The 23,128-nt window shown below is 47.6% G+C and overlaps 4 protein-coding genes across 4 annotated transcripts in view; 2 read left to right on the top strand and 2 right to left on the bottom strand.

Moving 5' to 3' along the window:
* wasf1 (WASP family member 1) overlaps positions 1-10,000 on the top strand; it is a 29,374-nt gene extending 19,374 nt beyond the window's left edge. The window contains 8 exon segments of the mRNA XM_029849131.1: positions 461-578; positions 3,716-3,790; positions 5,881-5,937; positions 6,814-6,977; positions 7,345-7,524; positions 7,915-8,404; positions 8,406-8,478; positions 8,583-10,000. Coding sequence (XP_029704991.1) covers positions 461-578; positions 3,716-3,790; positions 5,881-5,937; positions 6,814-6,977; positions 7,345-7,524; positions 7,915-8,404; positions 8,406-8,478; positions 8,583-8,740 — 1,315 coding nt within the window. The 3' untranslated portion in view covers positions 8,741-10,000.
* A 376-nt stretch (positions 10,001-10,376) lies between these two features.
* On the bottom strand, positions 10,377-14,605 carry kif25 (kinesin family member 25). Its single transcript, XM_011612170.2, has 15 exons — positions 14,248-14,605; positions 14,121-14,186; positions 13,871-13,993; positions 13,665-13,803; positions 13,019-13,122; positions 12,855-12,940; positions 12,751-12,790; positions 12,608-12,675; positions 12,456-12,530; positions 12,179-12,325; positions 11,915-12,079; positions 11,602-11,756; positions 11,287-11,532; positions 11,050-11,205; positions 10,377-10,878 (listed from the first exon to the last, which is right to left on the bottom strand). Exons 1-15 carry the CDS (start codon positions 14,314-14,316, stop codon positions 10,727-10,729), a joined length of 1,791 nt encoding a protein of 596 aa, XP_011610472.2. The 5' UTR covers positions 14,317-14,605; the 3' UTR covers positions 10,377-10,726.
* A 63-nt stretch (positions 14,606-14,668) lies between these two features.
* Positions 14,669-15,951, top strand: ccdc167 (coiled-coil domain containing 167). The gene is made up of 4 exons (XM_003971781.3): positions 14,669-14,815; positions 14,967-15,061; positions 15,181-15,233; positions 15,376-15,951. Exons 1-4 carry the CDS (start codon positions 14,765-14,767, stop codon positions 15,492-15,494), a joined length of 318 nt encoding a protein of 105 aa, XP_003971830.1. The 5' UTR covers positions 14,669-14,764; the 3' UTR covers positions 15,495-15,951.
* Positions 15,952-20,477: 4,526 nt separating this feature from the next.
* gpr6 (G protein-coupled receptor 6) lies at positions 20,478-22,928 on the bottom strand. The gene is made up of 2 exons (XM_029849667.1): positions 22,724-22,928; positions 20,478-21,903 (listed from the first exon to the last, which is right to left on the bottom strand). Exon 2 carries the CDS (start codon positions 21,875-21,877, stop codon positions 20,870-20,872), a length of 1,008 nt encoding a protein of 335 aa, XP_029705527.1. The 5' UTR covers positions 21,878-21,903; positions 22,724-22,928; the 3' UTR covers positions 20,478-20,869.
* Positions 22,929-23,128: the final 200 nt, after the last annotated feature.

Below are 23,128 nucleotides of genomic sequence, written 5' to 3'. Positions count from 1 at the left end.
CCTCACACACACCCACACACAATCCGCCCATGCGTTGCACAAACAGTGAATTTCTACCAGCTTTGTGCGCACATGCACTCTACGGCTGCCTTAGCTCCCTCAATAATTTGTTTTCTTCCCTTTTGTTGAGTCGCATATCATTAAATTTCCACCCCTGTCTTTTGAAGCTTTCCCTTTTATGTCTTGTATTCTGCTCTCATGGTGTCATCAGAAAGTAATTGCCTCCAAAAACATGACCAGGACTAGGTGAAAGGCAACTACACACAAGTTCAACTAAGAACTACTTAATAAACTAGCTCCCCAGTGTTATAAAGGTTTCAGGAATTTTTTTTAAGTTAAAAGTTTGCCTGGAACATGTTGGATGAGACTTAAAAAGTAATTAGGGATGTTAAATTCTGGTGGAGTTACTGAACTGTCATAAACCAGAATGTATGATTTTTATTTTATTTTTTTTGTAAAGGGATGATGGGAAAGAGGGTCTGAAGTTCTACACCAATCCGTCCTACTTTTTTGACCTGTGGAGGGAGAAGATGCTGCAGGACACAGAGGACAAGAGGAAGGAGAGGCGGAAACAGAAAGTAAGTGTGAGCAGACACAAGCGCGCTGTCCTCAGAGGCAGTGCCGGGTCTTTGGCCATAACCCATGAGACTTTTATGATGAGCTGTGAGCACTGGAGGTGGACACGGAGGTGTGTGGACACAAGATTACCTGGAGATTCATGTGTCAGGCTGGATAGAGAGATTCGGGGATGAGGAATGTTCTGGAGCACTAAGTAGCCACCGCTCAGATAGCCATCATTCGCTACGTTCACCATCGTTACTTGTAATTGCTTATTCTGACACAGAAGGAACGCTAGTGTAAATACTGGGGTCTCCCTGCGTGGGAAGAAGGGTGTGCTTCGCCCCACCCCCACTGAGGGTGCATGTGGTGGTATAATTTGTGGGTTATGAGGATTTTGGTGACCGTGGGAATGCTGTGGAAGGGACAGAGGATGAGATTAGACAGGAATTAGCTGAGAGAAGGCCAGAGAAGGAGAAGGGCTGAAATGAGGGATGTTTATCTGCTGGTTGTTAACATTACTCTCATAAAACAGCAACAAACATGAAACTTGTGGCGGCGTGTGTTTAAAATGAAACACAGAGTTAATTTGCAGCAGTGGAAACCACTTATTTCCTTTTAGTCCTTGTTATTTTTTGCTCATTTCAGTGATTTCTAAATAAAGCCCAGAGTGGGCTCAGTTTATAAACCCCCTTCATTTCCCTCTTCAGCACAGCGGCAGCGGAAAGACTCAGGCACATTCACAGGAGAGATCAGGATGGCTTACACTCGCATATTTGTTCATTTGTTTAACCACTGCATAGACAAATGACCTGATTAAAGTTCCGGCCAACCTCGGCATGTTTGAGCCACAGCGAAATGAAGAAAACCTCATGTAGAGTGTGAGACTCTTTAAATTCTCATATTTCTTCATAATGAGAGGTTAATACAGACAAACGGGCACAGCTGCAGCATGTTCCTCTGTGGACATGATGGAAGATTAGCTGCCAACACATTTGGATCTGTGAGAAAACATGTTCCAGCTCATCCCCATCACACTCTCTCCTCCAATGTCTGATCTCTGCTTTTTTCCTCTGTTTTTTTTATCTCAAGAGACTCTGATCAGGATTTCATCTGTCTGTTCACACTTGCAAAGACTTTAGATCTGATCGAAAAGTTCAAATATACCGATTAAAAGACACAAATCTTGCCGCCGTCGTCCCGAGTCTCGTCCTCTTAGCCCCACTTATTTGTTTTGCGCTTCATTGCCAGGGCAACTCGCTGCTCTGGAGGCTCCCGCTGTTACGCTGAGTTACGCTGCAGGATAACGTCTCAACACAGTGGCAACTCTGCGGAGTAAAAGCCTGTTTAAATCTGGAACAGTATGAGCACACGAGGCTTTGCTCAGGTGATGTTTCAGGAATATTTAGATTGAAGAGGAAGACGAGGAGAAACTATCACCAGTGTGGATATCACCACTGCAGAGGTCAGCTTTCCTCCTCGTGTAGCTCAGGCTTAACGCTACTCTATTAACCTAACTGAATTCATCAGCTACTGAATTTAATGAACCTAAATGCCTTCCAGTCAGGGGAAAAACAGCTATTGAATTGCACTCAGAAGCCAGCAGAGTTCATGGTTTCAGGTCTGAGGAGGGACAGCAAATCAAATAGTGTAGTCCAGAGTGTGGAGAGAAGTGTGTCGTGCTCTGCAGGCTGGATTTGGGACCACAATGAGGATTACACTTTGAAATAATTGAGACTGACATTTGCGTCAGAAATGTCACTTTATCCCGTCCGTCCTCCGTATACAGACCACATTCGTCCAAACGCTCACATTACATTATAATCAAACGCAGATTAGCAGCCAGTGCTAAATGAAAGGCAGCGCAGCGTTAGAGGATGGGAAGGGGAGCCTACAGTGTCCTAATCTCATTAACAGTGTGTTAGCCTCACCCTCAGTGGATTAGAAGAAGATTGAGCTTAGTCAGACACGCAGAGAGAGAGAGAGGAAAGGCTCAGGGAGGAAGGGAGAGAAGGAGACAGTTGGCAGGAGAGGAGAGCAGTCTTAAGCATCTGGCACCCCTGAGATGAAGCCCTTACATCTATCTTTTTCTACCCTCCAGAAAAAGCTGCTTCGGTTGCTCATTAAACCAGTTCTCTCTATGATGGCCCAGCGTCTGATCATCAGCCGAGTGTAAAGCTGATGTTTCTGATAAACTGAAGAGGAGTTTTCAGAGCAGATCTGCACCTACGATGCAGATCTGATGCTCTAAACTGCATTTTAGGGCTGGAATGCACATAAGAAGGTAAACTTATTGTGAAAGAACAACATTTACCCTCCAAATTGTCTTCAAATAGCAGTACTGATCAGAACATCAGATTTATGGAGCCGCTTTCGTCGGTGCATCCACCCATGATCCAAAGCGAAGCTCACTTTGATTTGCATCAAATCTCAGTTTTCATAAAAAAAAATCAAGTCCCCCCTGCTTCAGAGAATCCACCCCCTTCCCCAGGGAGTTGCCACGGCAACCATCCAGGTCAGTTCGCAGCACTGACCCAGCTGCCTCTGAGCACCGACCAGCCGAGACGGACTGAAAGTGACATTTGGAACGGGGCGGCGGTAGATTTCCTGGCGTCTACAGTTGGTTCAGTTGTGCAGCCGAGAGCGGCTGTAGAGACCGCGTCACTCACACGGCAACAGTCTCCTTCAGCAGGACGACGGAAAGATATATTTTCACCCTAATATGCATGGACTCGATATGTTGTAACATTCTTTACTTATAAATTTGAAGTGTTCCTGCTTTTTTTTAAACGTTAAAACCACACAGACAGCTTGAAGAAGTGGCAAAAGTGGATCAGTATCAGATAAGACTGCCAGATGGCTTCTTATGAGGTGGAAATAGGGACAGCTGCACGTGCGTGTGGACGTGCACGAGTGCGTGCCCTCTTTGAGGGTCAGTTATTAGATTTTACCATATTTCTTTTAACGAAAGGTGATGCTGCTTTCCCACGAGGCCATGTTGCAAACACGCAGGTCGAGGGTTTGTTTGCTCTCCTTGGGCCCGGTGCTCCATTTGTGGGTGACACATTGTGTCGGGGTAAAAAGGTCCAGGAACTGCTCCCAGCCTGTGCTTGATGATTCTCCTTTTTTGTCTGACTCTTGGTCCAATTCTGCGCAGCTGGAAATACCTTATGTGTGTCCCAATGGCCTTGTAAGAATCCTCTCCCCTCCTCCCTTCCTCACCCCCAAAGAGGTAAGACCTTCCTTCCTCTCCCACTCCCTTCACAAGAGCATCTGTGCCACACGGGGAAGCCTGCAGCCCTCACTTCCTCCACTTACCCTCGGGTTTGAGAAGAATGAGCTCCACAGCTTCACCCCGTTACTAACGACCCTTTAACCTTCCCCCCATCCTCACCAGCTCTCTAATCTATTGATCTGCTCTGGGTGTGTGTCCAGGTTTTATTGCTTGTCTGAGTGCCAGAAAAAGTTGATCTATCAAAAAAAGTCAGCATGATTTCAATATTAAATGAAACAAATATGCATCTTCTATTCTCTTAACCACTGGGGGTTTCTGTTCTGCATGACCAGTAGGAAAACCACATTCTATTTAATAAATGTTTAGTTTTATATATTTCTGTAGTTTAAATATTTGTACTTCCTGTTAAAGTAGGTATTTGAGCTAATTAAAGACAATACTGCCTAGCTCCTGTGGCGGAGCCACAACTAGAAAGGGCAGTGTCCACTAAATGATTTTAAAAAAACCAATGTTTCCTACCTGCTTTTCTTACATCTGCATGCTCAGTAGTGTCCTTTGACCGTCCAGACTAGAGACACTTTCAGATGAAAGATGATGTGCAGTTATGTAAAATGCAACAGATCCATGTGTTTGCGGTCTTTGTTATTTCAGCGTAAATACTTGTAAGTGTAACAACATTTGCAGTCAAACACTGCCCAGCATTGATTTCACTACAAAAAACACTGATTCTTTTTTTAAGATTTGTCAAAAAGAAATCAGGTAAATTATAGTACAAGCCCAACAACCATCATATCCCGGGAGGCCGCTGCTCTGGAGTACATTTATTTACCCACACGTCTGCGGGGACTTTCAAAATGAACAGTCCCTCATGTTGCACTGCTGTATACAAGAGTAGCCTCAGTACATAACATAAACACACACACACACACACACACACACACACACAGCTCAGGCTTTGCACTGTAACTCTGAAACACTTTTCTCTAACACTGCGGCTCCATTCAGATGAGAGATGCCCAGGTAGCAGCAGCGCCTTGATTAGCTGCATTTGTACTGGCACACACACGCACACGCACACACACACACACACGCACGAACATCCATCCAAAACTTAAATCTGAAGATGGTGACATCGGAGCGTCAGTGACCTTCTAGTTCCGCAAAAGCTGTCATGTTAGGAACAAATGATGATTCTGTCTGTCAGTCTGTGCTGACTGTATGTTAGCGTGCAGCTGGAGAGGAGGTGGCTGTTAAGTGCACGTTACTGCGAGTGTGTGTTTCAGCTTTCCAAGGTAATGAGCTGTGAGACATGAAATCCGAATCATTAAGATTTCTTTTCCCTCGTCAGCGATAGACGGGCAGAAACGCCATCGTCCACTGTTCATTTCCTGCCTAGCTCTCCTCCACCTGTCACTTAATCGTGGAGCGTTCTGCCACTAGAATTAGCCTCAGAACGCCACCAGAGGAATGTTGCGTGTGTGTAGGGATGCGTCGTATCACACACATCCTCTTTGTTTCATGGTGCAAACAGCTTCTAGGATTTAAGAGGGCAAATAAACCTGCCTATTTGAAGTTAAAGTGTTCCGGTAATTAAAGTGTTGCCCAGCTAACTGAGGACAGTGCAGTTTAGTGTTTGTGTTCTGCTCCGTGTGTGCACGAGTGTTTGCTTGCATGTCACTCTTCACTATGATCTGCCCTCCAACCATTGTCCTCCCCCGTTCCAGTGGGCTCTCTCTCTTTCTACATCGGCCCTTTTTATCCGTTTGCTCTGAACCTCAGTTATTTTCCTGCGTCTGTGTGTGTGTGTGTGTGTGTGTGTGTGTGTGTGTGTGTGTGTGTGCGTGCGCGTGCGCGCATTGACCCGTGTGTGCATTGTTATTTCCCCAGAGCTGTGTGTTGTGTTTTTATGTTTAACAGCATTTTTCCTTGCTTCTCTTTCTCTCTTTCTTTTTTGTCCCCCCTTTTCTCTCTCTCTTTTTTTTTTGCTCCTGTTGACTGTGAGCATCATGTGCCATGTGGATTTATTTGAAGCCCTGATCCCCTCACCCTCGGTGCTTCTCTTGTGGTTTTTGTTTTTGTTCTTATAGTTGCAGGACCCCCGCATGCATGAACAGGTCTATAGGTACTTAGACCTTCCAGGGCAGGTATGTGAAAATACAGCCAATATTTCAAAACACTGTGTGACTACTGCTACTGCAGCTACATTTCTTCACATCTGTGTTTGTGTGTGTGCGCGTGTGTGTGTGCGCGCTCGTGTGTTAATGGATGTTTTGAAGTCTGGGAGGCAGGGAGTGCTGTTCTCATTGATGAAATATGTATAAACCTTTTTTTTAAATGTCACTTCAGTGCTATTTTGCGCCTGTATTTCGCCCATTCGATCGTCTGAATTATTCAGCGTCAGTCAGCGAGCGCTCCCTGGTCCCCTAACTTCTGCAGCCTTTCCTAAACTTGGGAAAAAAAACCCTTCTTTGTTCATCTTTAAAATCTGAAAAGTCTAAAAGTGTTACAAATATATATGTGACAGTAGCTGCTATGTAAAAGACAAATTGAAGAGTTTAAAGGGAGGTGACGTGTGTGTGTGGGTGTGTGTGTTTTTGTACGTGCTACACAGTAAGGACTAAACCTTGCTAGGACATTTTTCAAAGGTTAAGGTTAAGATAACAATTGCGGTTAGTTAATGTAAGTGGTTGGATCAGTGTTAACGTATGGAGCTGGGGCGTTATGCCCGTAAAAGCCCCAGGACTATTAAGAGCCACAATATGCAGTTTACTCACACAGCAAGGACCCTTTTGGGGAAGGAGGACATAAAGTCGGGTATTTAGTTGTGATGGTTGGGGTTAGTAATATGTTGGTGAAAGTCCTACAAAAATAGCAGTACAAGTTTGTGTGTTTGTGTGTGTGTTTTCGTGTGAACGTGTGTTTTGTTCTGTTACATAATACATCTGGTTTGTTTATCTGTAACTCACCTGTCTGCCTTTCTCTCCTCCTCTCTCCATCCCCCCAATAAATACACAACGAAGCTAAAGGCAATAGACCGCCCTCAGGAGCCCGAGAAGGTCCCGCGAGCACCTCATGATCGTAAGAAGGAGTGGCAGAAGTTGGCGCTGGGGGCAGAGCTCGCCCAGGACATGCAGGATGACCAACACAGAGAGGCCAACGGATCTGCAGCGTACCACGACAATAGGTGTGTGAGGAGCGGTGAGACCCCCACACAAACACACACATCCTGGCAGGAACGGAGAGAGGCTCGAGTCTGCCCAGCAGCGACTGTTCAGGGTGATGTTCACACAGGCCGCTGCCATTCGCTGGGATTAATCAGAAACCTAGATTAATGTTTGCTCATCAAATGGATCAAATTTCTTGACACATATTCCATCTTAACGACACACTATCAACATTAGAATGAACTCCCAGGATTCCTCCCAGAGCAGAAATGAAGGCTGGGTTTCAGTGGGCCTGGGTGATGGTGTGCGGGCCGGGCGCACGGGTCCGGATAAATGTGGCGCTGTAGCCTAACGGGGAGGTGAGAACAAACCTGTCTCTCCGCTCAGGGCTCAGCTGTACATGGAGCATTTGGACGGGCCCTTCTCGCTGGCGGCGCTGCCCTACAGCCAGATGAACGAGCTGCTGAGCCGCTCGGGGGACAGAATGTACTCCAGGCCCAACGACCCCCCGCCTCCGCCCCCCCTCATGCACCCGCTGGGAGAGATCAAACCCCCGTCCGTGATCAGGTGGGAAACACTCGTCTGTTTGCCTTTGGGTCTGCAGGAGGAGGCAGAGGAGGCGCAGGAAATAGCAGGAAAGGTGGCTGTTTCGTGCACTATCACTGACTCAAAAAGAGGAAGTTGGGGTGGGGGGGGGGGGGGGGGGGTGGGGGGGGGTAGCGAGGAGGGTATTATGGGCTGGGTCTGAGCCGCTCTGCTTCTCCTGTGTTTGTAACTGAGGGGTTGTAACTTCGCCTGCGGCTCCGCACAGATCTGGTTGCTCATCGATTTTTGCAGCCTTCTTCTTTACTCATAAACTCTGTGTTCTTCAGTTTGTGGACTCTTTTTTTTGGGGGGGGGGGGGGGGCATTTAACATTGTTCTCTAATCCTTCTCCTCATCCTGTTTCTTCCTCCAGCTCCGGTTCGGGTTTTTCCGACAGCAGACCCCAGTCCCCAGCCCGGACGGCGGGCCTCAACTCCAACACCCCGCCGCCGCCGCCTCCCCCTCTCCCCCCTCCGCCGCCGCCGTTACCTTCCAGCAGCCTGCGGGGAACCCCCCCACCTATTCCTCCACTCCCCACCCAGCAGCAGCAGCACCCAGCCATCCCGCCGGCCCCAGCTCCCCTCCAGATTGCCCCAGGGGTGCTCCACCCTGCCCCCCCTCCGGTGGCTCCGCCCCTTCCCTCGTCCTCCCCGGCTCGTCTCCAACAGGTCCTGGAAAGAGGGCAGCCCATGGGCCAGTCAGATGGCACTGTCCTGCCTCCTCCCCCACCTCCCCCTCCCCTGCCTCTCGCCGGTGCACGGACCTCCTCTCCCTGTCCCTCGGGCCCGCCGCCTGTGCCAGCCTTCCCCTCAGCAGGAGCCATGGCCTCGCCGCCCCCCCCACACGCATCACGACATGGGGACAAAGAGGCACCACCCAGCCAATCTGCCGCCCATCAGCGACGCACGCAGCGTCCTGTTGGAAGCCATCAGAAAAGGTGGGAAAATGCCAAATCCAGTCAAAAGAATACATCATTTCAGTTCCAAAGTGTCCCAAATTGTCCCGTTAACGGACACTCTTGTCTCCTTCTGCCCCCTTCAGGCATTCAGCTGCGGAAAGTGGAGGAGCAGCGGGAGCAGGAGGCCAAACACGAGCGCGTGGGCAACGACGTGGCCACCATCCTGTCGCGCCGCATCGCCGTGGAGTACTCCGACTCCGAGGATGAGTCCGAGTTCGATGAGGGAGACTGGATGGAGTGATGAGGTGAAAGGAGAGAGAGAGAGAAGCAGCGCTAGCAAAAGAGGACAAATATCTTCAGGTGCCCCCATCCAAAATTCCACCCCCTGCTCATCTAAGACTCCTCCCAGTTTTCCTGTCAGGCTTTTTTACCCCATCAGAAGTCTGTCTGTTTGTGGTTTGTGTTCGGAGGAGTATCTCCATGTCGTCCGTGCGCGTGTTTCTAGTGTCTCCAGTAGAAGTTCTTGCATTCAATCGTTCCTGCACTGCTACGTGAGCTTGTTGACCCCCCCCTGTTATTCGTTATTATTATACATGAAGGTCATTTTTTGTTTTATTTTGAAGAGCCACTCATTTTACTCATGTGCATCGACGTGCAGAAAGGAGAAAAAAGAATTTTAAAAAGGAATGCATGTTGCGTTTATCTTTGATTTACTTTCTGCTTTTGCCACCTAGTGGCCGAACGTGGTATTGAACACATGCGTTTCATTTTACTATCTTTTTATTTAACTTTATTCTGACTGTTGAGGTTTGAACGGGCCGTGTTGTCCACCACCATGTGAACTGTGTGAGACCTCCTGCTGTTTTCAGGACTGAACAAGATTGTTGTATGTCCTGTGTCGTTGGGTGCGTGAAGAAAAGGAAGCAGACGGATGTATTGGCAACTTAATACGTGTCTGACCAGAGATTGAGCCTATTTTTGTGTTCTGGGTTTGTTTTGCTCACACCAGAGACGCTGAGGTCTAAGCTGCCATTTTCAGTTTCCCCAGGTCGCCCCGACTGTTCCCACCTCCCTCACTCGGAGCCCAAACCACCGACACCACTGAAGGCAGCTTCTCCCTTTACTGCCCTCTAACGAGAAGCCTTACCTCGTTTTGGTTCTATGGCAGCAACCGTTGTTCAGAGAAACTAAACCGCGCAACGTTGCCTTTCCAGGCCTGGAACCGAAGGACACGTTCCGCCTTTGTTTGGCTCATTTCACAGAAAATGTCCGCCATTCTTGTGCGTCTGTTCGTCTGTTCGTTCTTCTACTTGCCTTACTGTTCGTACAAAGACGTATCGTTGAGTTGATGAATGTACCGTGCTGTTACTACTTACTTGCCTGCGCTTGTATGGATTTGCTGTTTCTATGTTTTGTTTCTTTGTTTTGGGGGGAGGAACAGAAACCCTGGTTTAAAAAAAAAAAAAAAAAAGTGAAGAATATTGTAAAACATGTAACTTATGTAACTGTTGACTGTAACAGTTTGCTTGAATTAATTAAAATCTATCGTTTCAACCCTAAATGATGATGTATGCTGTAGAGCCGAGTCTCTTCTGTAGCCACGGCAACGAGCTGATCGATCAGAGCGGTTGAGAAGGATCTCGACCGTCATTATTCCAGAGATCAAGTCATGTGGGATTATTTTAGGATGGCAGCGTCACCAAGAGGACTTTGTTGCTGCTCATTAACCGCCATGTTTCTAATTTAAATCTTAGAGCCACAATGAATCCAGTCAGCTTTGGATCCATAATAAAACTCTAGTTTCGTGTCAGATTTAAAGGACTTCTGAGCACCCCCCCACCCCCCGCCGCCCCCTTAATTCGTCCCTGTTTAGGAACTGATTGTATTTTGTCCATGAACACATCATGCACGTGTTGGGCCTAGTCTGTATTTTTACAGCCCTTTTCCTGCTTGTGTGTGTTTTAAAAGCTTAATTCTGCAGACGGCGGGTGCGTTTGGCTCCATTGGGCGTTACAACAGCACGAACACTCCTGTCAGTGTTACATTCGGCATCCTGTTCTGTTTGGGCAACTTTAATTTCAAAATGAAGCAGCTTTATAATCAGATTTACATTCAAGTATCTTAAAGTCCTTGTAACAACTGCAAGTATTTAAATCTATGTTTCTAACAAAGTATATGTGCAATATACAGTAGGTAAGAGTAAAAGCTACATTTGAACTTGGTTATTGTATGAGCAGGTGATGGTTGACAGCTCTTGTTAGGAGAACAGTTTAAGGCTGAGAACAGGTCACTTCACCCTGAGAGTGTTGCTCTTCTGCCGGGGGAGCTCTTTCTGGACCTGACGGGCCCGGGTCCCTAAACCCAGGGACTGGAGAGACTCAGCGACGAAACGCTGCGTGGGAGACACGCACAACATCAGCAGCAGTTTAGCGTCGCCCCCTAGTGGAGAAAAATGTCAAAAGGCGTTAATAGACATTTAATGGAAACGTTATAACCCTTTGACCTCCTGACCTTTCCTTGTACTGAAGTCATTTCTCATCACATCTGCATGCAAACATAAATGTGTGAAGTGCGTGTGCACGTGTGTGCGTGTGCGTGCCAGGGCATCACCTATGGCGTCCTGCAGCAGATGAGTGAGTTTGCTGTTCCTGTAGGGAACGTGTGGCCTCTGCTCGGCCAGAGCTCCCAGGACGTCAGAGAGCGCCGAGAGGCTGCGGTTTATGCAGGACACCTCCCACAGCGCTGCGCCCGACACTCCAGACATACCTGAAACAAACACGTGCACCTTTACGTGCACTTTTTCTGCATTCGAGCTCTGAGAGCGACAACTGAGTGGCGCTGTCTCACCGACACACTCGCTCCCCGCCAGGTCCACCAGCTGCAGCTTGGTCCTGAACACAGCCTGCGCGGCCCTGGGGCTGGGCGACGGACACGGAGAATGGCAAGGCGACGGCGAAGGCGAGGAGGCGGAGCTTGCACCCGGCTCATCAAATGAGTGGCAGGCGTGAGGGTTGGCGCGGCGACAGCGCGGACTCCACCACTGCTTTTTGGTGGAGCGCTGCATGTCCTTTTTGGCAATCTGCAGCCTGCGGGCTGGACGGAGACAGATTTGGGTTGTCAGGCGTGTGTGTGTGTGTGTGTGTGTGTGTGTGTGTGTCTCACCCAGAGCCGCTGCGTTGGGGCTCTTGGAGGAAATGGTGAGCGTGACGATGAGGTGAGATCGTGAGGAGTCGGCGTGGATCATTGTGGGACAGCGAGCTCTGAGCGTCAACACCCTGTCGATAATCCGCATGACCTCAGCGGCGCCGCACACGGGCCTGCACAAACAGACGCCATCTACAGGAGAGGTTCTGATTCTGACCACGCGGCCCTGTGCTGGGGTTGATTTAGCTCCAGTTGGAGAACTGAGCTGGGGTTCCGGAGAACCCAATCTGCTTTAGGCTCCATAGCCGTGAAGATTCGTTCGTGCACTCACTCGTGCACGAGAGCCGTGACCTGGCTGGCACCGGAGGAGGTAGTGATGACGTCCCGGCGCTGGCCGCCACCGTCTGCGGCTAAAAGGTCGAACACCTCGTTGTTGTGCACCTCCATCACTGACACCTCCACACTGTGGCTGTCTGCTGGCTTCTCATCGATGAGCCTGCGACACACACACACACACACACACACACACACACACACACACACACTTTACACTTCTCCACTGTAAATGCCAAAAGTGAAATGATTCTTAACCGACCGAAAGAGCTCAGCAGCGGCCTTGGGGATGATTCCCTGCTGTGTCTCCTGTTGTATCCCTGTGAGCTCCTCCAGCAGCTGGGATCCTATCATGGTGTGAGTCTTCCCACTTCCTGTCTGCCCGTACGCCATGATACACACATTATAACTGCACGACAGAAGAAAAATCTTTGTATCTTTTAGATTTTATACACTCACAACTGTGTTTTCCTTATTAGCGGTGGATGCAGGGGGGGTATATAAGTGGGTTTTCTGTTACTGTGGCCTTTTATACTCACCCATCCAGTAGAGACGTGAGGAGGGGCTTCACTTCCTCGAACACTGTGTTCTGGGAATCATCCGGCCCATGAACTCTGGAAGAAAGGAGGGAGCAGCATTAGAACGTCGCCAATAAATTGAGGAAACGCGCCCCGGCTCATTTCATCTCTACCTCTCAAACTCAAACATCTTGTGCTGCACTGGCACTCCTGATTTGACACAGTTTACCAACACCGTGTCCTGGAATCAACAACAGTAATGACACCGGAAAGTGAAGCATTATCAGAGTATAATCAGAGGTCGCGTCAGTCTTACGTCGCTGATGGCTGTGATCACTTCCTCTGAGGATGCTGGCCTGGAGGAGGAAAAGCATGTTTTTCTAGATATCAAACAAATCTTGTTTCTAGTGATGTCCTCACCCGGATCCCAAGAAAGAAGACTGGATATGATCAAACGGTAGAACCGGACGCACCCTGCAGTGAACCCTGATGTTCCCTCTCAACTCCTGCAGAAGGTGTAAAAGAGAAGAGAGTAACTTCTGTCTAATATAAGGACATGTTCGTGGGCTGGAGTCTGTCCTCACCACCAGCGCGTTGTGGAGCTCTTTCCTCCTCTGCCTCTCTGCGCTGCACCTCTCCTTTTCGTCCGCCAGAGAGCGCTCCAGAGCTGCAACATTAGCTTGCAATTCTGCGCAGGAAAAATGAGAGATTTCAGGTCAGGTTTTAGATCATGACAGGCTTTCACAGCAGAAACGTGTTTTCTGATATTAGTTGTAAACATCTGTAATCCAAAAACACAAATTATTCTCAAAAACTCCATATGAGAGCAGCGGAAACTCCTCAACTTTGCTTTTCATCACATTAAATCACTCTCCAGACCTCCCTAGACTCCTCCAGACCTTTCCAATTAAATGCTGCTGTATGTCAAACAATCCCTGTGTACATTAAACTCCAAGAACGGTCAGCTGATCACTGTAGCTGTGATGATCAGCTGACCTGTGGGACTGCACAGAGAGGATTAGGAGCGGACGCAGGTCACCGTAGAAACACATGATAAAGCACTTAACGTCCATGTTATAGTGGACGGCAGCTTTCACCTTCCCTTTGAGGCTGAGTTACTTTTCTTGAAACCTAGACTGCTTTCAAACTCACCCTGCACCATCCTGCTCCATTCAGCCACCTGTCCTGGCCCCAGAAGGGTTTCTTTAACGGTGTTTCACTCGTACTTACGCTGAGCCTCGTCTCCGTGGCGACCGTGTAAAGAACTGGCCTCCTCCAACTTTTCCAGCAGCTTCTTGCTCTGATCCTCCAGCTCAGTGGCAAAACTCAAGTAGGCTGCAAAGACTTCACTCAGGTCCTGCTTCACAGCCTGTGCAGACGCGCCAAGAGAGGATGCACATCTGAAATGGTGGTCAAATGTCCCACTTCACTCATACCTGCACCTGATGGAGGAGTTTGGCAAAGGCTGCCTGCGTTATCTTCTGCACGTTCCTCTGGTGAGGACGGTAGTTTATGGCCTTGGTCTTCTCTTCATGGTCCCGATGGAGTTTTCCTCGACACTTGAGTGGGAACAAATACCAATATTCAACTGTACAACGCTCAGATTAGAGAAATAGGTGTATGAACTAAATGATACAGTGAAGAATAAAAACTATAGAATACAATAGGGAGTAATGATGTTCTCACCTCTGCAAGTCTTAAATGAAGAATAGCATTTTCCGTCTCTAGCTCCAGTATTCGCTCCTCTTTACCCTGAAAGCAAAACCTCTTTTAGAACGCAAACCTATCTCAAAAATAATGACTAAATCCTCACCCTCAGTTTGTGCTCCAGAAGGTGCACCTGATGCGCGAATATTTGGTCGCGGTTAATAAAAAGAGGCATTCTTTCTGCGTAAAGGCCGGAGAAGGACAGACTCGTCCCTTTCGTTCCAAAGCTAATGACGTCGTGTTCTCTCGGGTGGTTTAATGCGATTAACAGCAGCTTTCTCGGTCCTCTTCACCTGTGTGCTGAGCACGGGGGGGTCAGCAGGAGATATAATGGGGCTCTCAACCGATCTGAGGTTCTTTTTGCACATATAATGCTAACTTTAGAGATTTTAAATGAGTATTAAATGTTCTTTTCACTCGTGTTTTTTCCTTAAGAGTCGTTTCAGACCTCTTGAACTAAGTATAATTGCAAGTTTCTTATCGAAGACGAGCGTATTTAAGAATTCTTAAATCACCCGCTAGGGGTCGACAAACCTTCAGCTAAATCCAGATATACACGAAGAAGAGAGAAGACTTCCGCATTTCGCCTGTTCCATGCCTCTGCTGCTAATTCCTGTCACAAAATGGCAAAATTAAAAGATAAAAGACGAGAAAATATAAGTGTCGCCACTGAGGTACGATGTCGAAGTGTCTTCTTTTATTATGTAGCCAATAATCTCCCTACTTACTGTGTGTTGCGGCTACAAATGACTTATCAATTACTAAATTGTCTGTCCAGTTAAAAGTTCTAAGAAGCACAAAAATCTGTCATGATCTTTATTATAGATTGACCGATTGGAAGAACGACGGGAGCGATGTCAGGATAATCTGGAGAGAGCTGAGTTCAGGGGCAGGAAGGGCAAACTTTCTGACAGGCAAAGGTAGGATGAACGGAAAATTCAACAGTATTTACTTGAAATATTAAAAGGGGGATGTTTATGAACTCATATTTATTTATGGAGTCAATGTTACGCTTAAGTTGCTGCTTGTCCTCCCGCAGACAGCAGCTGGAAGATGAAATGGCCATCATAAATGAGAGGGTGCAAAATTTAGGTAAGAATCGATTATGCCCTTTACACACATCAGGTCATTATTTTGGCAGCAAGGGCTCTGATACACACGCACAACTTTGAGACCCCTAAATGAGCCGCAAATGTTGCTCTGCTTGATGATAACGGTGAATTCTGTTTCCCAGATAAGGAACTGGCGCTGTTGAGAGGAGAGAACAGGAGAAACATGCTGCTGTCGGTGGCCCTGCTGGCTGTCGGTGCTCTCTTTTACTATGCTTTCTTTTACAACGACGAGGACTCGTGATGGATCTACTTTTAATGATCTACTGGAGAACAATTTCGAGACCGTGGTGACCTGATCGTCCTATGGACCAAGTGAGAATTAGAAATGAAGTACCTCGATTCTGCCTGTAGGTGGCTCTGTCGCTGTTTCGGTTTCTACTTCTTCGGCTACAGAAAAGGCCTTTTTAGGCCTTTTGGACCTAAAGTGGTTGCCTTTGCTCTCTCAGTGTAATTAAGAGGATATTTCTCTCTAAATGTCTGTCAAATGTTGTTTTGTTTTTTTTGCTCACTTTCTGGAGCTGCTTACATTTTTGCTGCAAACTTACAGAATGTGTCTTTTTGTCATTTGCACGAGCTGGAGCGATCCGACAGAAGTTTGTCTTACCTTTTTAAAAGTTTTATTGATGCCAAACTGTCAAGTGCAAAAGGGAGATTTACCTCAAAATCCCACACAGTGGATTAAAGAAAAGGATCTACACAATGTCGTTGGTTTTTGTTCTGACACACACAGTATTCATCCAAAACTGTAAGTTCACACAGGAGCATGGGAAAATATTTGATAGTTTTGTGTTTCAAATTTCCGAGAAAAAAAGAAAAAGTAACTCAACTGAGCTGTACTGGACACGTTTCAGACTCTTTGCTCTGGGTGGCGGGTGGGATTTGTCATGGCGATAATTCAGCCGAGTGCACAATGAGACCGCCGAGCAAATAATTGTTTGTTTACCCCCCTTCCCGTCCTACACACTTTATTATCTCCACAACAGAGACGTGCACACCTACACACTCTCAATCTCTCGGTCCCAGATGAACAAAGGCAAACGTGCTCATTATGCAACACTTCTGTGAGGTTCAGATTCTTCTTTAGTATTTTAGGCCCTTTAGTCTTCATAAAAACGTTAAATTGTGATGTAAATAGTGGGCTTATTACTCACCCCTGGATTATTTCATGACGGGATCACTGAAGGAAACCATTCCTGCCTGGGCAGATTGAAAACATTGGGATGTGGCTTATTTAATGTCTGTCGCTCGGCAAAACCGCGGTGAAATTTGGAGTCGTGCTTGCCTGAAAGGATCCATCTCTTTACATTTTTCTGACTCCAACGACTGTTTAACCAGCATTTGATATTTAGCCAATAGGCCCAACTAAAAAAAAAGACTAAATAATAAATAATGACTGGACAGAATGGATCACAGCTTGTGTTATATCTTAAATGGAGCCACAAAAGTACAAAAGGGACTTAGAGCCACCCTGTGGTGCCTGAGTAAAGAGGAGAAAAGCAAGTGTTATCCCTTGAGGATTGAACTGAGCACAGTCTGACCCGGTGTTGAGACTTTTGCAAGCGTGTGACTCCAGAAAAAAGTCTTTAAAACCTCTGTGTCCGGCCCTGAAATGCCAGCTGTCACGTTGAATATTTTGGCCTCGGAGGCTGAAGGGGGCTTCAGGTTTATCTGCTGCAGGTGGAGGTTCAGCAGTTGTGCACAGGTCAGGTGTGTGATTACGTAAGCGGCGTGGTCGTCTCCACGGGGGCCAGGGCCTCCTGGCTGCCCCTTTCCGTCTGAGTCACACTGCATGAGGAAGCTTAGATATTAAAAGTTTGGTCACAATGAAAGAAACAGACCTGCATTTTAGACAATTAAAAGGTAGAAAATGGTCTGCTAAAATGAAATATACTCAGGAAATGAGGCAGAAAGTGGTGTACACGTGTTAATGCAAAGGTGTCATGGTCACATAACCTCAGCGGGTGCTATTCGCTTGGTTTTAAACGCCTGACGCGTCCCCTTCCCCTCCCTGCTGAGATGAGAGTGGCCTTACAATGGGACACAACAATGTGGCTGCGGTTCAGTCGTCACGGTGACATTTAAAGTGCATCCTGGCACATTTGCAGGATTGCTGCTGACGCTCCGGCTCGGCCGTCTCCCGACCGACACGTGAAAGCATCTTCGGCTCAATTTCCCTCAAATTGCCTGAATTAAAAGCAGCATTTTGGAGTCAACGCGGCCAGATAATAACAGCTGAGAGCTTCAGACCAACCAGGAGGGCGTCCCCCCCCCTTCCCTGAATAAGATTTATATGTCAGGCCTGGCTGATGGAGTCAGGGAGATGCTGAACATCTAAATCATCTTCAGAGAGAAGGCCAAGGACCGATTGGGGGCATATGGGGCATTATTAGGACTAAAGAGGGGCTGTCTGGTTATGTAGGTGAGGCTCTTTCACCAGAGTGTGACAAAGCTGCGAGGAGCAGAGTTCCAGAGAGTTCCAGGAAACCGCCGCTCCACAGGTTTTTATCTGCTGCGTTAACTCTCTGATTGTCGCTTGAGTCAAAGTGACCCGTTTTGCCACCTCGGTCGGCGTAATGAACTTTGTTTTCGAGCGGCACCAGGAATAGAGGGCAATTTGTCACAACTGGCAGAGGGTTTTGGTCGATCTGACCTGGATGTGGGAAACAAAGCTAAAAGGAAGATGCACGTTTCAAATCCAGGCTGAATATTAGGAGCTTCGTGTGCTTCTTGTGTGACCGCACAAGCACAGCTGAGTACAACGTGAGCACAAAACACCTACCGCTAATTGTGTTGTCGATTTTTAACATTGCAAAGGTCACATCTGCCAGGCTACAACATTTCCTCATTTTCTTCTGCACCGGTTGTTTTAAAATTGCTGTCAAGGCTTTATTGTCTATAAATATATCTCCATCATTCTGTTCTTCTTCTGTGGTTTGACTCCAAGAATAAGCAACATTAAAATAAGAGCAGAGCTGAAGCTTCCAACCAGGAGCGACGCTGCATATTTCAGGCGCTGAGAGAACTTAAAGGCCTCTCTCTCTCTCTCTCTCTCTCTTTCTCTCTCTCTCTCTCTCACACACACACACACACACACACACACACACTCCTCATAATACAAGCAGCACATGCACTAAACACCCACCTCCAATCTGGTAAATTACCCATGACAAGTCTGGGTGGTTACAGGCGACTAACAAGCGATCCTATTCCCACACACAAACACACACACACACACATACACACACACACACACACACACAATACTGTTTGAACAGGCCACCGGCTGGTGGGATGACAGCAACTAGCAAGAGATTTTGTGGCAAAGCAGATTTTATGTAGCCAGCGTGGGTTCATCTCCACTTTTCCAAGAGATAAGCGAGCGTCTGGTCTTGTGCGTGTGTTTGTGTGTGTACCCCAACCAGGGTAACCTTTACAACAGCACATTTCTGCAACACGGGCGATTCTTGCAATTGCACAATTAATCAAATCAAAACACCAAAGAATGTCCCACCAAACTAATGGCTGAAAATGTCTAAGCTTTCTATGGAAAAGCAGTTTGCTATACTACTATAATTTGAGTTATTAATGACAAATCGTTCAAGCCTGCACTTTGGTAATTGGCTGGGAAGCATCTTGGGTCTCAGGTCCAGACCGAGCATTACATAATTCAGACGCTGTTGGTCGCCTCTATTTAGAGTAATGGATGTAAAATGAAAGGGAAAGGGGCTACAGGCCTGTTTCAGCCCTGATATCAACCTCTGGAGCCTTAAACTGGCAGTTTGCTCGTGAGAAAAGGTGACGCAGACTCAGTCCTCTGCACATATCTGATGCCTTTTTAGCTGCAGATGTAACTCTGTGAGCTGGACATACTGCTAATGCCCTGCGGTGACCTCCAGGAGGACTGTGCAAAGGCAGATGATCACCTGTTCTGTCAGGGACCACAAGCAACATCTGTTGAGGCGGCGGTTAAAAACAAGGCGAACAAACATCTCCCACCGCTCCCTGGACTCACTCCATTAGTGACCTGCAGCATCCCTCACCTTTCCCCTACTTTGTGAGCGGCCGTGACCGAAGGCTGCCCAGCATTTAAATGGGCAGTTATTATGACCGCCGCTTCACACGTGCCAACGCTGCCGGCCAAGAAAGAGAGATGGGGCTAAAAGGAATTGTCTTTATTCCACTTCATCCATTTTCAAAGAAAATGGTCTGCTGGTGTTCAGGTGTTCCTGAAGGAGCCAGAATCACCATTTATTTAGACTTTGACAGATAACCTAAGCAGAGCAGGTCATACTACAGTCCGAGTTGATCCAAAATTGAAGAAAATAACAATGTTGTAAAGACGTATGTACCTGTTCTCGACAATTATTCGGTCCCGATGCCACCAATTATGGTTTATAGCAACGATATTAACAGCAGGATGAAAGTTTTATCTGTGGAAATCTGTCATACTGTTAAAACAGATGTGATGAGGACAGTTTTAGCCAGGCTGTGAGCCCAAAGCAGCTGACCAGGATCCCTCCATCCTCTCATCACTCATGGATCTATCGTTCGTTTCAACCAAAAACTTGTTCTTCAGTGTAAAATGGTTCCTTTATTGCATCTTACTCAGTAAACCTGATGGAATCCCGCACTAAAAAAGTCTATCCAACAATCCCAGAACACAAACCTGGTGCTCTAAAATCCAAGTGGACCCAATCAAGATTCAAGCCAATCACTCATTCTCACACTCACATGCAAACACACGCACACACACACGCACGTGCCGTGGTGTGATTTACCCCGTATATGTTTATGAACCAGGAGAGATAAGGTTACTATAATCCCTCACGCACGTTCATCCCGTTTTACTGGTCGACTGGGTTGGAAATTCATCCTGAAAAGATTCTGTGGCATTAACAGCCATGTGCGGTTAATATTACTGCAGTAATTAGGTGTGTGCGCGTGGGCGCGTGCGCGCGTGCAAATACACTCGTCTGACCACGCAGCACATGTTTTTACACGTTTGTGGGATCGGTCTCGTTGGCTTTTGTTCCCTCCCGCGGACACATGGCACAGTGGGAACAAACAGCGTTCAAATACGTCTGGGTGTAGATTAAAGCCATTTTCCCGGAGAGATCGCGCCGCTTCCTCCGTGCACCATTAGTCTCTTCAAACAGATGCACCTGTGCCCGGACAGAACTGGGGGGAGGGGGTAAAGACACGTGTCAGAGCCTCAGATGGACGTTAGACTTTTATTCCTCGTGTAGAAAAATGCACATCAGAGACAAATACAATAGAAAATAGAAAAATGGCACGTGGTCATCACAAGATCAAACATTTAAACACAAGAAGAGCTTTACAATACTGCTTTGGCTTAAAAAAAAAAAGACACTAAAGTGCAATATTTTCCATTCTGTTTCTCATGTACATTCACAGGGTTGTTTTTGTCTTTTTCACAGGAGTTTAGTGTTCACAGCATGTTTCAGATCTCGCCCCCGCGTGTGCCGAGACGTAGTAAAGTGCAGACACAGTATGCATGGCAGATACATTTCAAATACTGCACCCCCGGTGTGTGTTTGTCCAGCTTCGACTACCGTTTGTAAGTGAGTCGCCGGTGGCCACAGGACGCTCCGTGGTTCAGACCTCGCTTGGCGACCTGGAGCGGTACGCCTTGTTGGCCTGAAAGCACCCGCAGAGGAGCATGTAGATGGAGCGCTGGATCTCTGTGTTCCTATAGGCGTAGATGATGGGGTTGATCATGGAGTTGTAGGTGGCTGGCAGCAGGGTGGCGTAGGTGTATACCGGGGGATACTCCCGCTCGCCAACCAGGCAGTAGATGGCAAAGGGAAGCCAGCTGGCCCCAAATGTCCCCAAGATGATGGCCAGAGTGGAGACGCCCTTTTTCGTGGCCACGTAATGCGACGTGGCGAAGAAATGCTGCTGGAGGGCGATCTGGTGGGCGTGGCGGCACACGATCTTGCAGATCTTGAAGTAGAGCGTCAGCATGAGGACAAAGATGACGAAGAAGGAGGTGGCCAGGAGCGTGACGTTGCTCCGGGTCAAAGGGCGGACGATGCTGCAGGAGGCCGGCTCGTCCAGGCAGTTCCAGCCCAGCACCGGCAGCAGGCCCAGAAACACAGACACCCCCCACGTCCCCAGGAGCATCAGGTGGACGTACTGCACCGTCTTCTCTGAGAAGTAAGTCAGAGCATTGTAGAGGGATAAGTAGCGGTCCACCGTGATGGCCAGAAGGCTGCTGATGGATGCGGTGAAGGACGCCACCAGGAAGCCGACGGTGATGAGGCTGATGGTCTCAGAGGAGATCACATACTGGAACACAAAGTTCAGGATTAATCCCATCCCGGCCAGCAGGTCCGCCGTGGCCAGACTGCCTATCAGCACAAACATGGGAGCCCTTAGCGTCGGGGTGTAGAAGATGATCGCCACTACTATGGCGTTCTCGCAGGCGATGACGGTGCCCGACAAGCAGAGCATAATGTCCCAGGGGTTGATGGAGAAATCTAACGGGGCGGTGGAGAACTCCAAGCTACCGTTGCGCTCTGGAGCTTCAAAGTCCATCCATGAGAGAGCTTCTCCAGCCACGGGGCTCACAGAGGAGTCGTTCACCATCAGGGACTCATTCATGGCGCCGCACTGACGTCCTTCAAGCCCTGAACAATACAGAGAAAAAAACAGATGGTTCATTAGGGCAAAGTTTCCCCTTAAAGAGCGAAAACATCACAAATGCTACCTGTGAAAACGGAGTTATTGTGCTTCGAGGCTCATTACTGGATGTTTTGGGGGCTGACATTCAAATTCAAATATTTAATTCTCAACTCTAATGTCCATAAATATTAAAATTTCGCACGAAGAGCGTAGATGCGTCTGCACAGCAGTGTTAAAGTCATGATAAAGTCACAAGATTGTGAAATATCCTGCCATTCCGGGTTGATCCACCGTTTTCTTCTCATTGTGAGGACAGAAGTTTAACCTGTTGCGGCCGCTGTAGCGGGAGCTGTCCGCGGTGCTGGAACGACGGAAACGGAGCCAAAACCCGGCGAAACCCACAAGAAACCCGACACTGTCACACTGGAGCTCAGCCATGAAATGATCAAATACTCAGTCTTTCATTTTGTTACACACTTTGCGCCGCTCACCCGAAGCAAACTTACAATGTTTCCCCCCTGATTTGGTTTCCTTTCACAATAAAAGCACCGACGAGCGCATACGCGTTAAACCACCCCACTCAGGAATATCTTTCAAAAATCACGCAACTAATATACTTATGGTTAACTGCTACACGTGTAATGCTTTCTAACCTGGGTGTAGTCAGCATTTAAAAAAAGAAAAGGGAATAGTATCATTTTATAGCAACGGCGTATTTTGACACTAATCAATTTAATTATTTTGGATGAGCAGTTATAGAGTGATTTTATGAAAACAATTTACCAAATGCAAACACGGGATTTGAGAAAAGTTAGAAGCACCTACCTCTGTGACAAATCGGTTTGAGATTTTCAACACGAAGAGCTTCAGTCCGATGTGAAGGATGCGTAGAAAAAAAAAGAATCAAAGGCAGATTGAGGGAATAAACTGCAGACTTGTTTTCCTTCCACGTCTGGACCCTCTCAAGTAAAGCCCTTGAATTTGTTGTGCGTCCCACGCATGGCACAGACACCCCGAGCAGGGCGGCGTGAGGAATAAGGCGTCGGTCCGAGGAGGAGGCCGATCTCACACGGCCGAGGGGGTCTTTAAACCCCCCTGACGTCACGGCGGAGAGAAAGAGAGAGAGGGAGGGAGGGAGGGGGGGTAAATATAAGAGCCACACACGTCAGTCATCGCCAGTGTTGCAGGAGTATCGGCGAAAATCCGTGTAAGACCGAATGTTTGGTGACT

Source organism: Takifugu rubripes, chromosome 16 (assembly GCF_901000725.2).
Source record: "Takifugu rubripes chromosome 16, fTakRub1.2, whole genome shotgun sequence".
NCBI classification, from domain to species: domain Eukaryota; kingdom Metazoa; phylum Chordata; class Actinopteri; order Tetraodontiformes; family Tetraodontidae; genus Takifugu; species Takifugu rubripes.
The sequence above is the reverse complement of the archived record's forward strand: the minus strand, read 5'-3'. Positions and strand labels throughout refer to the sequence as shown.

Coding starts and splice junctions, on each gene's coding strand:
- kif25 (XM_011612170.2), bottom strand. CDS start 14,316: ATGCCTCTTTTTATTAACCGCGACCAAATATTCGCGCATCAGGTGCAC. Junction 12,326..12,455: donor CTCACGTCTCTACTGGATGG/GTGAGTATAAAA, acceptor TCTGTCGTGCAG/TTATAATGTGTGTATCATGG. Junction 11,757..11,914: donor GTCACGGCTCTCGTGCACGA/GTGAGTGCACGA, acceptor CTGTTTGTGCAG/GCCCGTGTGCGGCGCCGCTG.
- ccdc167 (XM_003971781.3), top strand. CDS start 14,765: ATGGCAAAATTAAAAGATAAAAGACGAGAAAATATAAGTGTCGCCACT. Junction 15,062..15,180: donor AAACTTTCTGACAGGCAAAG/GTAGGATGAACG, acceptor GTCCTCCCGCAG/ACAGCAGCTGGAAGATGAAA. Junction 15,234..15,375: donor TGAGAGGGTGCAAAATTTAG/GTAAGAATCGAT, acceptor TCTGTTTCCCAG/ATAAGGAACTGGCGCTGTTG.
- gpr6 (XM_029849667.1), bottom strand. CDS start 21,877: ATGAATGAGTCCCTGATGGTGAACGACTCCTCTGTGAGCCCCGTGGCT.